Source organism: Erithacus rubecula (assembly GCF_903797595.1).
Source record: "Erithacus rubecula genome assembly, chromosome: 5".
NCBI lineage: Eukaryota > Metazoa > Chordata > Aves > Passeriformes > Muscicapidae > Erithacus > Erithacus rubecula.
The window spans coordinates 51,608,658-51,625,975 of record NC_136687.1 but is presented as its reverse complement, the minus strand read 5'-3'; the positions used below and the strand labels follow the sequence as shown (position 1 = coordinate 51,625,975).

Sequence of the window (17,318 nt, the reverse complement as noted above, 5' to 3'; positions counted from 1 at the left end):
GGACGATTCTGAAATAATCCATTATTACTCTGACTGCAGTTGTTTTCAAAGCAGCTTACTCATTTTCTGTCATATCAAATTCTGTTTTGTGTAATGCCAGCTGCAAAAGTATGCATCAAAAATCCATTCCATAAAAAGCAAAAATTTTCCATCTTTTGCAGCACTGAGTGAACACTACAGTTTCAACAGTAACTGGGTTTTAGGATTTGAAAGTATTACAAAGTAAGGGTTGTGTATTTGATTAAGATTCAAACCTCCATACAGAATAGTGTGACTGTTTCCTTGAGTATTCTTATTATGTGCTAATATATTTTGTTCTAAACAAAGGTGTCTTTCTCTGCTGTTTTCTTTTACCTGTGATGAAGATTTGAAGAATGATGCCAGTAGGGACAAAGATGTTAGGTAAAGAAAATTAATGGTTTTGTGGAGAAGATGTAGCTGGAGTGCATTTCACTCTGTCAGGGTTACTGCTGTGAAGTTGTAAGTACAAATACTCATGTTAAATGTGGAGACTGAAAGGAAACACCTCCTATATTAATTGTAATAGGACATTCATGGCAGTTCATAACTCCTCTGCTGTAAGCCAAAAAGTTAATGGAGACTAGATTTCATTAGTATCTGAAAGTATTGCTGTCTTGAAATACTTATTTTCCCTTGTGTTGCAAGTAGAAAAAGTTGTCATTTTAACTTAGTGCTAAGTGCCAAAGTGTAAACTTCAGATGTTTAATAGTGCAAAGTGCCTGTGTGTAAATGATACATAATTCTATTAAATTATTAATATTAAAATATTAGTAGAACAGTCACAACATTTGAACAGTGTATGCACATGGGCATGCATATATACATGTATATTTGCACAATGGTGTGTGTTTTAAGAAATGTTCTCTGATCATTGTTGTAGACCTAGAAAGAACAGTATATTTTGTTCATATTTTATGGGTGAGGATTTCTGCTGCTTAAACAATAAGAGGAATGCTGACAATTTGTCTTCCTTCAAGAGGCAGGAAAAGTGAAATCAACTGAATAAATGCTATTTTGTTACCTGCTATTAGAGGCAATGTATTCTATTAAAAATTTATTACCACCTGGAAGGCCAATGCTATATTTATTCAGGGTCAATCCTCAGGAATAGTCTTTTGTTATTAGACACAGTCTTGATATTCCCAGTGCAAGTTAGAGTGTGCTTTTTGCTCAGTTTTCTGCTTCCTTCTGCTGTCAGCTTGGAAAATTTTGTAGTTATAAAGTAGGATGGCTTATTCTTAAGTGAAGTGACAATTTGAGATGTGGGCAGGAGAGAGAACTGTGGCATCAATTATTTTATGCAGCCATAAAATGTCTATAGCGGTTTAATGTGTTTTAAAAAATACCTTGTTCATCTGCTATTATAGAACTGCATTCTGAAGTCTTTCTTTTCACCAATTATGATCTCTCCTTAAAATACAGGGAAGGACTCTCACAATCTTGAAAAATCTTCTGTGAATGTCCTTATCCATACATACCAATGAGCCTGCAGGTAGAGATTCATAGCAAGGACACCACAACAGAGTTAGGGTGTTGAAGTGGTTAAAGAAGCCAGAGAAGCGTGAAGGGGAAGGATAAAGAGAGTTTCATGTGGCTTTGAGAAGCCCATTTTCAGTAGGCAGAGTTGTGGACAGGTGAACAAGCTGGGATAACACCAGCTCCTGTGGGAGCTCCCAGGGCCTCGGCTTGTCTGCACTGTCCCCCCTGCAGTTGCTCTTACAGTGGTCTAAATGCAAACTTTCGTACCTGTCAGTGAAATGCAAAGCTGGCTGTGCTTCAGTTCACTGGTGGATGTAAAGTTATTCTGGTAACTCTGTGTGGTCCTATATTGCCAGTTTTGCCCCAGTTAGTCTGAATTCAAATTGGGGTTTCAATCACAGAACCTGGAATTGTCTAGGTCAGGCTTTAGTTTGCCATCAGAGATCACCAGTGACTTCTAGCAATTAGTGACTATTCCCAAGCTGTTTTTCTCATCCTAACTACAGAATTGCTTATTGATTCCTGGTGCTTGTGAATGGTAGTGCTTGGCACTGCATGTTCAGAGTAGAGCTGTATTAGCATTTAAAATAAAAATGTTAACAGCAGAAAAGTGCAGTGCAGTCTCTAGTCAGAAACAGTCTTCAAACTTAGTTGTTACCCCTTCTTTCACAGTTATGTAGCATATATGTAGTTTTATAAATACTTAAATATTCTGTGTCCATTTATATATATGTTATGTAAACACTATGTAAATATATGTATTGCTCACAGATACTTGCTGCAGCCACATAACACAAATTGCTCATTAGATGAATTAGTTTTTGCACTTGACATGAAAAACATTGACTAGCCAAATGACTTGGAGTATATTTTGACATGCTGAACACCAGCAGCTCATGAAGTTCCATTGGGGCATAATTCCTACAGCCTTTTGTGTTCTTATGATGATATATTATATATTTTTATTGCTCTCTCTCTGTGGTCCTGTCTTTCACAGTGATAGTTTATTATAATGAGAAGAAAAAGGAAATAGGACTATGTATTTCGTAAAGATTAATATTCTTCCAGTACATCTATGGTGCTGATCAAAATAAGTTTTGCTTAAATATTTATAAAAAAATGCCAAGTGCCTGTGCATGGAAGCACTTCTCACTAATTTCAAGATACATTAAAAATTAGGTAATTATAAGCAAATAAGCTGTGAGACGATTTTGGAGAAGTATTCAAAGGAAACATTAAGAGTTCAAATCTAGAAATGTGATCCCATGTTTTGACAGTAAATTCCTTGAACTTGCAGTTCTTTAGGAAGAATTTTTGGTGTTGCGTATTTTGGCTGGACTGCAATGCCATAATTTTCTGTACTGCAAAGTGATACATACAGCCTTTAGCAGAAGCACGCAAAGTAATTAAAATCCAACTGAAAGTTGCATGAAGATTGGAAAATTTGAATCCTCTTCTTTCGCGCAGAAATCTGAGTGTTTGGAAATAACAAAATAATGATTTTTTTTTCTACTCAGATCATGACAAATCAACTATCTTTTAAGAACGTTTCCAGATTATAAGAACTTAAAAAACAAGGATGTTTGGGTGATACATTTGTATGTCTTTTGGCATTTAGATTTTTCTTACCATTACCCAGTGTAACAGTATATGATATTGTTGAGCCATACTATATATAAAATTGTATATTTAGTCTGTAGAATATTTTAAGCCATGTCTGCTCAATTTTTAGTGCTGGCTATTGAGTATTGCTTTGAAATGCTAGAAGTCTTCAGTAATGTCTATGCAACAAATTGATGTTGACATCTCATGTGTTTAGGCTCTCTGACAAATCTATTTGAGTGGTCTTTGAGGCTGAATAATTTATCCTCTTTCCCCTTCCTCTTTGTTCTTCTCTCATCACAGGTTGTTTTATTGGCCGTGAAGAACCACGGCCCCTGCGTGCCCTGATGGGGGACTCGGGATCCAGACGATCGACTCTTGTGTCTCGGTTGCCAATATTCAGGAGAAGTGTCAGCCGGAGACACGACTCCCTCCCTTCCTCGCCTTCTTCTGCCAATGCCATTGGTGTCCACACCTCCTCCCCATCCAGCACCAACTCCAGCTCAGGGAGCACAGGAAAGCGCCGGAGTATTTTCCGCACTCCTTCCATTAGCTTCCACAACAGGAAAGGGAGCGAGCAGAAGCCTGACTCGGCGAGTCAAAATGTTAACATCTCAAATGGAGCCCAGTCCTCTCTCAGCACTTTGCAAAAACTCAGCTTAGACGAGCACATAAAAAGCAGAGGAAGGCATTCGGTTGGCTTTGGCAGTTCACGTAGCAAGAAGATAACAAGATCTTTGACAGACGATTTTGAAAAGGGAAAGGAGTCCTCAGCTAATAAGAATGTCTTTATCAATTGCATAAGCTCTGGGAAGAATGAGGGTGATGATTCAGGCTTTGCAGAAGAGCAAAGCCGATACTCTGTCAAACAGTCCACACGAAAACTTCTCACTAAATCTTTTTCATCACACTACAAATTTTCCAAACCAGTTCCAGAGAGTCAGTCGGTTTCCTCTGTGCAGCAGCCAAGGTGCTTGCTGGAAGTCAAATCCCACGTGGAAAGCGAGCCTGTGGTGGCCAGGTCGTCTCCCCCCTGCTCGGCTGAGACCACGGAGTGCGTGGGCAGCTCGCTGCAGTCCCCGCTGCTCTCGGCCGACCTCACGGCTGCCCAGACCCCCTCGGACTTCATTGCCCTCACTGAGGACTCTGCTTCAGAGGCTGATGCCCTGCCCAGCAATGGGCACGGGCCGCTGCTCGCAGAGGATTTTGGCCACGACGTCTCTACCTCTCAGATCTTCTTTAATCCTGCTGCTGCTCCTGCCAGGGAGACACATACTGTGCAAAGTACTGGCCATTCTGCTGGCGTGTCTCCTGTGAGTCACGCAAGCTCGTGCAGCGTGGACTCCAGTACCTTATTCAAAACCTCAGTTGCTAATCAGACAAAAGTACTTTTGCAAGCCAATGGACTACATATGAATGATGCCAGGCATATAGAAAAAATTAACTCAGAAAATGCACATTTAGAAGCCTTGACGTTACAGCGTAGTGAGGAACCAGTGACACTCTCTCCAAAGGCACAGGGTTTAAGTGGGAGCAGAGATGAAAGCACTCCATCCAAGCACATGAGAGACACAGTTCCTGTGGTGGAGTCTAAGACTGTTTCATGTTCTGAACCTCAGTCCTTTAAAACACAACAGGGTTATGAATCAAACCATCCTAAAGGTACGTTTTCATTTTTGAGTTTGGTGGGTTTTGGGGGAGCTGGCCTAATTTATTCTATAATGATTGTTTTGTTATGAAGTGTTTTTTGAGTTGCAAGTGCTAGTTATGATGTTCAGTGTCCAAGTTTGGGACAAATTTTAGGAAAAAGACCTCCAAAGGGCCCCCTCCCCCCCCTTACAATTCCTTCCTTCACCAAGCTCGGAAAGAATTTTCTTCAGGGGAAAGTGGAAAAAACTTTTTATTAACAAAATACAAAAGAAACACTTCCCAGCACAGACCCAGATTGAGATGAACTCGGCAGATCTTCGCCAGGAAGGGCAGCAGAGCTTCTTTGGCAGACTTCTAGAGGTGGTCTCCGAAGTTCAGATCCGTTTCCTCTGGAGCTGGTGCAAATCTTAGGGATGGGGGGGGGAAAAGGGAGAGGGGCAGTTTAGGCAGCCGGGGGGGGGGGAAGGCAGCTGAAGGAGGGGAGGGGGGCAGGGGGGCAGCCGAAGCAGCAGCCAAAGCAGCAGCAGCAGCAGCAAAAAGCCCCAAAAGCCGAAAAACGCCCGGCTAGATAAAACAGCCTGGGGGAGGGGCCGGCAGCAGGGGGTAGGGAGAGGAGCTAGTCAAAACATAACCCATAACATTCAGAAAGTAGAAATTGTGTCATCTCCCAAAACTGTAGGAATTAAAGGCAAAGTCCATGATTTTTTTGAGTTTGTGTTTTAGTGTTTGCAAACTCTCATCACTGCTGTTGTGGTGATGCTTTGCTTAATAGAAAATAATTAAGAATGCAAGTATTGATTCCCATTTTGTGTTAGAGGCTGAAGCTGTGATTTATTGAGACATGGCAACATGGCTATTTTGGACTTAAGCCATGTGATTGCATAATTTGGGATGAAAACATCCCCAGAGAAACAGACCTTCTTGTAGTCTGACTATGGGAAATACTAGTTTATATTGATTTGGTTTCAGAAATTTCTGAAGTCTTGCTTTCTCTGTTCAACTGATGTTATAGAGTAGCTCAGAGCGGTTATTTTGTCCAAGTAGGATATGTACTCATTCTGCTTCCATCTGAAATAAGTGTCCAAATTCTCATTTTGTCTTTTGTGAAACTGAGGGAGTTAATTACCATCTCAATTTCACACTGGGTCTTTAGTTTATGAAGAGTAATTTGGAACTACTAACAAGATTAAGCGGAAAGACTGTGCCTGGAAATCCCAATCCATAGAGATACAGATACATAAGGCACCAGGCCCTTGAGTGAAGGACACCTGTCAGAAGACATTTATCTCTGACAGTTTATTTTCTCGAGCCAGCTTAATGACTGGCGCTTTCTTGCTTAATCCTGGGGCTGTGTTTGGTGGGCCAAAATTTGAGAGTTAACAAGACAGCATTTGTAGTGATTATATTAGAAGATGAATGACGGTAAGTATAAACTCATAAATTCACACCCATCATTTTGCTTGGACATTTATCTAGGCATGTCGATTATAAGCAAGCAAAAGCAATCTTGCTTTTTGAATTATTAGCCACTGCTAGGCTTAGTTGGATGTCTTGTACATAAATGGCAATAGAAAGTCAAATTAATCCACTGAATTAGCTTTCACCAGAGGGCACCTCTTTCACTCACAACTTCAGTCACTTTGGGGAAAAAATATTTCCATTTATCTGTATTACTGGTCCTGAATACTCAGTTTGTTTTCCTTGCCACATTGTCTCATCAGTGAATAAGCTCTTATTTCAGAAGCTGTGTTGCTAGAGTGTACTGAAGTACACCAAGTGAGCAGCTTGTAGGGATGTTTAGAAATACCTACTGCATTTCAAACTCATGCATTGGCAATTGGATATTTAATCTGTATCTCAGTAAAGCAGCTAAAGGGAGTTGAAATTGTGATAGAGGGAGTTTTGTAAGTTGGATTCATGTTCACAGAAACACTAGAACTAGTACTGCATTGTATCAAAGTTGATGGTTAATTGTTCTGGTTTTTAGTGCTCTTCAGAATATTTTTCCCTGGTGTTGTGAAAGATTTATTTCAAGTTAGAAGTTGGCCAAGTGTACAAAGAAGCTATTGAAAATGAGATAAAAATCCTGCCATGTGAAATGACTCAAATGCAGAAAAAACTTACATGACATTCAGTCAGTTGTTTATCAGTACTTATACCTGTTGCAAACAGATTTGTTTAAGCATTTCGTTTTCTAAAACAGTATTTAAACCTTGATGTGAATACAAAATATTTCTGTGCATTTTCATTGGTGATAGATATTTTCTCTTCTGTACATGGTTTCATGGCTGGTATCATAGATAGCATTGTGAACATGACATTAATGTATGAGCAGGTTTGATGTGCCATATATTTCTTAGTATGCGTTTATGTATTTTTATGTGATACAGATTTTCTTGTGAACCCTTAGAGAAAATGTCTCTTGCAAAATGCAAAAGAAGATAAGATTTTCTGTATGTGGGACATTTATTATGCTATTATACTTTTATCTTTCCCCATCTCTAAATTTGCCCTAACATGTCGAAGTGGTTTTTTTTTTGTCCTCTTTTCTGATGTGTTATTGTTTTAAGTGGTCTGGGATTTTCCCACTAACTGCAGGCTGAGTTTGGAGGGTGCAGGTGTAAGGCTAAACTAGGAATGCTGAACAGAAATTGAGACTAATGTGTATCCCTGTCTTATTCAGGGATAAGAAATTTGTCACCTGGCCCTTCAAAAGCTGGACTGGGTTTTGGGAGTTGGGTTTTGGGATCACAGTACAAGTGATAGTTTTTCTGGTAGGTTTTACTTTCAGCAATTTGGAAGCGTTCTGTGATGAGGGGAGAGAGAAAAGGATGGAGCAAAGAGGCTGTCTGGATTTTATAAGGAGTCCTGACTGGGCTGCAGTGTGCTTAGCATGCCTGTCTTTGGGGCTGAACAATGGCCTGGGGGTCCAGGTGACACCTTTGTCTAGGTAGGCACGGTCTGCTTTCCACAGAGCATTTCTCATGTGATTTCTTTCCAGTGTCATCATTTCAAGCACAGCAGTGTTCTGATGAAGAAAATATTTGTAGAGAGCAATTCCCTGTAACAATAGCTGATTGCTTCTCTCTTTGTAGTTGATCTTGCCAATAGCCTCAGTCCATACCGGGAGGGCAGATTTGTTGAGAAACGACTGAGGTCCTCTTCAGAAGGAACTGCTGGGGGCAGCCGGCTGATCATAAAACCCAGGGATGGAAATGCAGAGGAGCTTAACAGCCTGAGGAAGCAGAGAGCAAGCTCATCCTCTTCCAAAATGAACAGCATGGTGAGTTTTATTCCCACATTGTTTTTCTCTGATTGCTATAGCTGTAGTGAAAAGTGACTTCACAATTAACAGTAATAAAGAGGGCAGGAGCTGTCTCAGGCTTCCAAAATATGATCCAGGCTCAGCTGCTCATATTAAAAATACTTTTTTTGCAGGGTGTGGCACTGTGAAAAGGTTTGTGTACTTTCTGGGAAGAGTTTCTTGTTGACATGTGTTAGTGATTTGCTTGTGCTATTAAATTAAAGCATGGAGCTTTTCATGTTTCTCTGTTTTTGCAGGAAGTTTTCATCCAGATATGACTGAATAACATGTTTTTTTCAGAGCCTGAAGGAACGTGGTGACATGTAAAGATGCTATTTCATGTGAAGCATTACACAGATGGAGTTCATGCCCTGAAATACTGCTTAACCCTGGCTCAGGCTTGTGAACCTTTTTTGGGTTGCTAGAACCAAGCTGTTAGACAGATGTCTGTGTTTATTTAAATACTAGGCTACACTTCTGCTGTAGCAGTTCATTCTGTTTAGCTCTGTATTAATGATGGAAGTGGGAAGGTGACAGTCCAGGACCAGGAAGCAGGACAAGTGTGGATGGGATTAGGTGGTAATATGATCCCTTCTTTGTGTTTTGTTTATGAAATCTGTGAGCTTTCTTTCCCCACTGCCTATAGCAAGGCTGTCCACAAATCGACATGATTTGCTTATGCTTGTTGGTATTATAGTCACAGATCAAGGACTTCTAAAACAAGATTAGTGAGCATGCTCATGAGTGAAGGTAAAATTATTCCTGCCTTTCCCCAAATACATTTGACTATTATCTTCCTATCTTAAGAAAATAAGAGCTTTGTTAGGAAAATGTGAGGTTTAGGAGGTAAATCAAACAAAACCAAACATGAAAACACTCTCTGCACCTTCTCCTCCCCACAAACAGCCAGAAGATAAAAGAAAACAACCCCAAGAAATGTAATGTTCATAATAATACATAAATACCTCTTCAAAATACTTATCACAATCAATTCATGTTTAATACCACAGTAGCAGATTGCTACCATTGAGTAATGCTAATGAAGAATAAATACTCGGTCAAGAATTAGTGTTACTACATGAAGTATTATAAAAAGCCTTATCCTAACTTCCTTATGTGGCAAGAACAGCATAATTCACGTGGCTGCCTGTATTCATTTTGTTCATTCTGGAGGAAAATGACCCACAGACATTTAAGGGATGGCAAATCCCTGGGGAGAGCAGAGGCCCCTGTGGCAAGGGCAGCATTGCCGTGCAGTTCTGCTCTGTGGCACTGAGTGAACGGCTGTGGCTGCAGCTGCCACATCTTCTGCCATCATCTAGAAGTCTTGTGAAGCTGAAGAAACTGTGTACCTGTATCTTTGTCCCTGTTTGTGTTCTTTTCTTGTTGGCAGGCAGTGTGAGCTGCTTCTGCTGAGGGACTGGGAGTGAGGAGCCAGAAAGTCTCACTGAAGGGGTGTGAGATTTTCCCAGGAGACAGGAAGTAAAATAAAATAGCATCTGAGGAATTGTTCTTTTTCCTAAACATCTTGCTTAGTGGAGTATTCTTGGATAATTGTCATTTCTTGTTTCAAAGATGAAAGGTAAAAGGTTGGATAGACTGACCTCCTAAATACTGGGAATATGTATCAAACCTGCAAGCAAGGCCACTGCTTCCCCTAGGAGTGGCCTTAACTAACTTGTGAGGTGCTAAAAGTAATTAATATTCTGGCTAAAACCAGTGCTTGTTTGTAAATGAAATTTAGAGAAGAAAAAAATCTTTCAAAATAAATCTGCAAACGTGCCAATTTCGTAGTATTGTAAATAATGATGTGAAACAAATGCTTGAGGTAAATTGGCTTGCCAATTATGTGATTGTAAAGCTGCTGTTCTTGCAGTGGCCGATTTCTGCTACAAGAGGGCAGCATTTCACCAGAAATGGTTTTGGAGAACAATCGCTGCAATTCAGGACATGTTTGAGCAGTTTAATGTTATTAGCCTGTGCAGTATGATAGAACCTTTCCAAGAAAAAAATTAATAGTGATGCAGTTCAAGGAGATGGATATCACTGTATAAACTCTGGTTATTATAATGTTCCAACAATGAACTCATGAGTTAGCAAATCTAAATCTGACATAACTTATAGACGAGTTAACTGTGCCTCAAAAGGTTGGTAGAAGTTATGCTTCACCTGCTATTTCTACCTAGGTGGTTTTTCTTTTCCAATGTGAAGGAGAGAAACAAAAAAAGGAAAAATGTGAATCGGCTCAGGCTAAAGACCTGAATGGTCTGAAATATGCAGTCCTTCAAGACCAATGAAAGGCATGTAAACTTGGATAGTTGACACAATGAGAATTAGATTTACCACATGAAAAAAAATAAGATAGACCACCAAATAACTCTAAGTTAGTTCTTTAAGAGGATTAAGAGACAGAACAGCAGGGTAAAAAGACTCGATAGGTAACAGTACTTGGAACTAAGTGAGATGTGTGAACAATAGAATTATCCATCACTTCTGATTGTAGTGGCTAATATGGAAATGTGAGCATCTTGAATATCACATTTATCAATACAGAGACAAAATGTAATTTTTTAAAAAATGTATGAGGGAGATTTTTAAATGCTAGCAAATTAAAGTCATTACCAGATAGTCACGAAGGATGACATGAATGGAAGTAACTTATTTTTCAGCTTCTTGTCTCAGTGGGTGAACATTATGTTCTGCAGGACTGTGTTTCTCTGGGCACTCTTTAGCACAGTTTTCAGTTTCTCATTCTTGAATCTTCTCTAAATGTTGCCTGTTTCTTGCTTCTTAAATTCAGCTTCAACTTTTCACCCTTGCAGGTAAAAACTTTTGTGCTTGCCCTCAGTGCTGCATCATCAGCTTCCTTTGCCTGGAGCAAAGCAGCCTTACCAACTTGTGCCAGCTCAATTAGAGCAGCACAACTTACTTTTCCAGATTATTGCTTTGACTGTGCCATTTCTTTCTTTGCATCTTTCCCGTGCTTCCTATATATTAGATATAAACCCAGTGACTTGAGCCTTTTCCCCCTCAGCTTTAACAGTGACCCTGTTGCCAAACTGTCAAATAATTGCATTCATGTTTTCTCCCATGCTGCCTGTCATCCACTTGGATAACTGCAGTTCCCACAAAATTTGCTATATTTCTTTTCTCAATTTTTACTTTAGTTTTTGCCTTGCCTAAAGATAATTTTTCAAGATGCATACTGGTACTGTATTGCTCAAGTTTTTACTGAGCTTTTTTTTTGCTTATCCGTTCACTGCTGAAACTTAGCCAAAAATCTCCCTTTTCTCATGCTTGTCCTATGCTTGTTATATATAAGTACCAAACATCTCAGTAAATGTACTTATAACATAAATTAGGAACAGTGAATGCAAAACCCAGTGTCAAAATGCAGGGCAATATTTCAATTTGATAGTGGAAGTAGTTGAATATGCTAGTTAAACATTAAATTTAAAAAATTATAATTTACTAATTTAGTGTAGAGGGAGCCATCTGAAATTTTGGGAATATAGAATAAAGGTAAATGATTGACACAGAAATATGCTTGCAAAGGGGAGATAAACTGCAAATATTTGAGATCCTAGTGTGTCTGGAGGGAGCAGAAAGTCAAAGAAGAGGTTGCTAATGAAAGTGTGTTATGGCCAAAACATCTGTGATAATTATCCTGTTAGCAGCTGTTTTCTAAATTGTGGCTGGATGTTTTTTGTGTGTAACTCTACCTCAGTTTTTTTACTGATTTGGCAGGTTTCTAATATGCTTCAGAAATGCTACTTGCAATCTAGGAGCAATTATCCAAATCACTGTATTGAAATCTCTTCCTGTGTTTGATATTACACCTTATCAGACCATATCCAAATGTGTAGCTCATCAAAGTGTGCATATTGCTTCTCACAGGTAACTTTACTTTTAATGTTACCTGAGTACTCTTATTTATTATCAAGCACCAGTTTTAATCCAGTTGCTGTGTCATGGTAGAAACAGCAGGATTCTGTGCCCCCATTGACTTAAGTGAATTTACATGAATAAAACGTTTTTTATGTTCCTCTTGCCTTTGCTGAGTTGTATGATATTTTGCTGATGTATGTTGAAGCATAGAATACGAGTCAGATAAGGTTGGCTGGTAGTATATTGAGAATTGAGGTAATTTTCATATTTGTTTAACACTGACCTGCTGGAAGCTGTGATTTTTATGCAATGTGTGGTTAATATATGAGGTAGAAACTGCTGTTGAAAATATTTGAGTTGGATGAGTTTGAGGGTTACCAGCAGTTTGAAAGTGGAGTTGAATATGGCTGTTTTTTGTGACCCATAAATGTGACTTGTAAAGGCTTGAGACAACCATATGGGGTATGCTCTCCTTCTACAGACTGGCATTAATTATTAATGCACTAACAGCCTGTCCTGGAAAGGCAGTGAATGAAAGGTTAAAGGGAGGATTTGAGTCTTTAGGGCTTCAGGCTGAAAAAAAGCCGCAAACAAAACAACCTTTTTTCACAAATGCAGAACTGTTGAAAAATATGAGCTAGGTTAGCAAAATGCACACAATTCTTTGTTGTCTTCTGTACAGCCTTCTTTAGAACTACCCATGTTATGTGTGCTCTGAAAGCTACAACCTGTTTTTAGCTTGCTATAGGGTGTATTATCTCTGGTATCTGTGGTGTTCATAAAAGCTTGTCTTAATTAAAATAGATGTGCCATTTTTTTTCTGTCACTGAATTATGATATTTCTCTTAATTCAAATTCATCTCTGCTATGCTGGGCTTCTCAGGGGAGAATATTTAGGAACATCAATTGTTACTGAGCTGTTCAAGCAAACCCTGTAAGGCAGCAGTTCACCCTTCATGAGAAGTGGACTTGACAGCATTAATTTATAACTAGATTTATAACTAATGTAACAGAATTTCCCCTTTTGCAATGAATTTGGTATTTTATTCCTTTCTGAAAAGAAACTCTGGAAGCCACTTGAAGCAAGAACTGTCAGGAATACTTTGGTATTATAAGTCTGAACAGTACTATTTAGATAGGAATAAACTGCTGACTATAGGTACTTAATTATATTCCTAATTCAGCATGGAGGAAGTGCCTTTCACATACTAAGAGGATAAAAAAATGGAAATGGCAGATAGGGATTTAAACATTTTGGTTGTGCTTTTTAGGTCAACTCAACTAGCAGGTTTTTGGGTAACTACCCTGTGGGAAATTCATGTCTGTAGTGTAATGTGTGTTTCTTAACAAATGAAGGGCTTGTGAAAATCAGATTGTGGTTGTTAAACACTTTGAATTAATTCTTGAGGTCAAGTAACTAACAGAAATTAATTTAGTTGTGACTTAATGCTGATACTGTAATGTTCTGTGCTCTTCTTTAAGGACACAGTCATGGCCCAGAAAAGGGTAAACTGTTAATCTAACATGGGAGTAATTATTTAAATTGAATTGAGTTATGTTAATATAGGTAGAAGGTTGAGCTACTAGCCATTTTAAATCCCAGAATCATCATGGCAGTGAGTGGATATGTTTGGTGTGTAGCAAAAATAGAACAGAATGAGTTCTTTCTGTGCTTTTATAGGTTAACTGCAGTGGGTGAGCTGTACTCTCAGCCACTGGCTCACTCCCTCTCACAAGATGAGGAAGGTAAGTGTAAGGGTAAAAGTGTGAAAACTTGCCGGCTGAGATAAGGACAGTTTAACAGGGAAGACAAAAGCTGCACACAAAGGAATTAATTCAGTAGTTCCCAGGGGCAGACAGGTATCCATCCATCCATCCAATCCATCCATCCATCCAATCCATCCATCCATCCATCCATCCATCCATCCATCCATCCATCCATCCATCCATCCATCCATCCATCCATCCATCCATCCATCCATCCATCCATCCATCCATCCATTCATCCCCTTCGAGGCAAGGCTCTGTCACTGATGGGGCTAATGGGTACTTTGGAGAACAAATGCCATGAGTGCCAACATTCCTCCTTCCTTCTTCCTTCCCAACCTGAGCTGCTGAACACAGCATCATATGGCTGGATCCCTTTGGTCAGGTGGGGTCAGCTGTACCAGCTCTGCCCCCTCCAAATTGCAGCTCATTCTCAGCTTCAGTGGCAGGACAATGTGAGGAGCAGAAAAAGCCTTGAAAACTTCAGCAATAGCTGGAACATATCTTGCTGTGTTGATAACACTGGTCTGGTCACAAATCCACAACACATTGCCATAATAACAAGTGGATATGAAAAATTTAATTCTGTCCCATCCAAAACCAGTACAAATTTGGTATCTGGTATTTTTTTTCTGAAGACTCGTAGGAGTACTTGCTCTAAGTGTTGTCTGAACTAATTTACAGGACACTGAACTTCTAAAACTGCAGATGGGTGTCCCCTGTAGCATTGTGTTTAGTTTTCTGTTTAAATATTTTACAGAAGAACCTTTAAGACTCAAAGTATAAGTGTAAAGCATGGGCAGTTGATGGATTTTTCTAACAAAACACACTTTTGTGCTAGTCTTACTACATCCCGCAAATACTTTTGCTGGTTAGTGTAAAAAATAGCTTATTCTGAAGCTGCTCATCATTTAGAGTTGATAGTATTTTTATCGATTTCTTTTTCCACCTGAGAAGAAAGATTTTTTTTTTTTTTTTCTGCGCAGAAATATTTGGTAATATGTTAAAATACACCCTAGTGATCAATATTGTTTAAAAAGATAGATATATTTGTCAAGCAAAAGCAGCTTGGTTATTTTTCTATTTTATATGACTTTTACATTTTACTTTCCTGTTCATTACCATATTTTCCATGTTCTGAATACAGGTGAGTGCTGCAGCAAAATTGTTCTGCAGTCTTCTTGAAGTAAACCACTCAGTCTGTTTGTGCATGCAGGTTACTCAAATCTCTGTCACCACCTGTAGTGCCACCACCAAAGAAGTAACTTGTTTGTGCTGAAGATACCTTCTGCTCAGTGCTTGTCATGCTGTGGACCTGTGAGAGAGGTCAGGGATTTTTACCAAGGATGAAACAATCCTGTGAAAAATCTAATGAATGCTCTCACAGTGTGAATGCACACACAGTGTGTTGATCAATATTAGGAGATAAACAGTGACTGGTGCATGAAGGCACCTTTGGAGATGATCTGGTCCAACACCTCTGCTCAAATCAGAGCAGAGTGAGGAGTGGCCATCCCTCAGGGATGTGTATAGTTGGATTTAGGGTGTATCCCCCAGGGATGTGTATAGTTGGATTTAGGGTGTCTCTGAGGGCAGAGACTCCAGAGCCTCTCTTGGCAGCCCATCAAGGTGTTTGTCCAGATTTATGGTTTGAAAAAAAGAACCAAGCTTTTTCTTGGATTTCTTGTATTTCAGTTTGCACTTGTCTATTCCCTGGGCAGCATTAAGAGGAGTCTGGCTCTTTGTTGCCCATGGCCACCCTTGTGTGTCAGATGCTCAAAGGCCTTTGATACTGGGAGGAGATGACTCCAGTACTGAAGGACAGGGAGCCAAAGAGAATTCTTAACAGTGCTGCCTTGACACCCCCCACTGTGCTCCCAGCTCATTTGCTGTGCCTGTGGGATTTGCCCAGTTGTTCTGTCTGCAAATGTGCTGTGTTGGGCTGAAATTGTGAAGTCACAGGAACTGGGATCATCCCCATGTGTACACACCATCTCTTTTATTTCCCCATCCTGCTTCATGGAGCAGGTGTGCCAGAGAAAGGAGGTGATTTACAGGGAGTTCTTGTGATATCCAGTGATGGAAAGTGGGAATTAGCAGCGTGAGAGGGTGGAGAGGCCACCAGGACTCTTTATAAGCATTTCTGAAAGAATTGGAAGAGGTGGTAAAACCTGATTTACTCTGCTTGCATGCTGAGATCTCTTCCCTGCTGAAGGAGGAACATGTCAGGGGAACGTGGAAGTTACCACGTGGAGACAGGTTAGAGGGTTATCTGAACTAGTGTGGCTGATCTAATGTTTGTATTTTATTACACTTTATTTTTAAATAAAGGTAGGGGTAATACTTAAGTGAATACTTAATGAGTAATACTTAAGTGAAAAATCTTTCTATCCAGTATTGGTCAAAGAAAGTACTTCCTAAAGAAGGTAAAATATCTTAATAGAATGTCTGCTATGCCCTAGAAGATTACAGTCATGTCTTTTATCTTGGGAGATGCCCTTAGCATGGGCAGTATTTTTGCAGCTATATATATCTTCTTGGCTTAGCATATGCAAGTAATACATACAGGAAGAAACTGAAATTTTTAGAGGATTTTTCTGAGGGACACAGTTAATGGACAGTTAATTCACCAAACTTGAAATTTATGTGACTAGTGAATAGAAATCAGTATCTTGGGTTTGTCATCTTGTAGGTCAGATGCTTCATAGGTAGTTTGCATTCACTTATTTTTATCAAAAACAAAAATGGAAAATTGCCCTGGTTTAGTTCTTAGAGTGACTGGTTTTGCCCTTGTCCTTTCTTATGCACATAATTTCCTGCTGTGTTGGTCCCTTAAACAGTGTGTCCATAAATGGTTCTGTAATGTGAGTTTTGGGATGCTTTCGTGTAAGCTGCCTATTTGTATTCTTTTGCTTATGTGAGAATAAATTCAGAATAAATACAGTATTTTTTTCTCCAGGCTACAGGAATTCAGGGTAGGATGCTTCTTCCAGGCCTTTGAGCCCTTTGATAAAAAGAAGGTAATGGGGTGAGAAATGGAAATTATGTTGGGTCCCTTGTTAGGTCATTTATATTTGCAATCCTTCTTGCAAGTGTGTTGCTGGAGACAATACCAGAAGAACTCTGGATTAAGGATTTGGCAGGGGCTAGAAAACAACTGTGGACCCTGAAGTTTGCCATTTAGAAAGGAGATTTTTCTGGTTTCAAGTCAAGTGTGGGCTAGCCCATGAAAGACTAAGGATGGTGCTTTGTGATTTGATAGATGGAAATCAGCTTTGGGATTGTTTATCTGGGTTCATTCACCTTTTAATGAAAGAGTAGGCAACAGTGTATCATTCAAGAAATGAATGAGATGCTAAACCAGATTTTGTTGGCTCTGAGAATTTTCTGTATTCATAGCAATCATTCATTGAAGCTAATAAAATTAATTGAAATAACATAGACCTGGTGCACAACTTCATATCTTGTAGAATTTTCATAACTTGCATGAACAAACTGCACACAAGCCCCCAAAAAGCACAAACTTTCCAAAATTATTGCACTTATAATGTGTATTTTGTATTTGAATTCTTGATAAAGTAGCTAGCATTTTGATTTTGTTCTGTGA

At 39.3% G+C, this 17,318-nt stretch overlaps 1 protein-coding gene across 1 annotated transcript in view; it reads left to right on the top strand.

Moving 5' to 3' along the window:
* The window catches only part of CCSER1 (coiled-coil serine rich protein 1), a 375,259-nt gene that overhangs the window by 71,878 nt on the left and 286,063 nt on the right, over positions 1-17,318 (top strand). Inside the window, exons 2-3 of the mRNA XM_079305722.1 lie at positions 3,406-4,764; positions 7,848-8,035. Of these exons, the coding sequence (XP_079161848.1) occupies positions 3,450-4,764; positions 7,848-8,035 (1,503 nt within the window). The 5' untranslated portion in view covers positions 3,406-3,449. The remainder of the gene's footprint in view (positions 1-3,405; positions 4,765-7,847; positions 8,036-17,318) is intronic.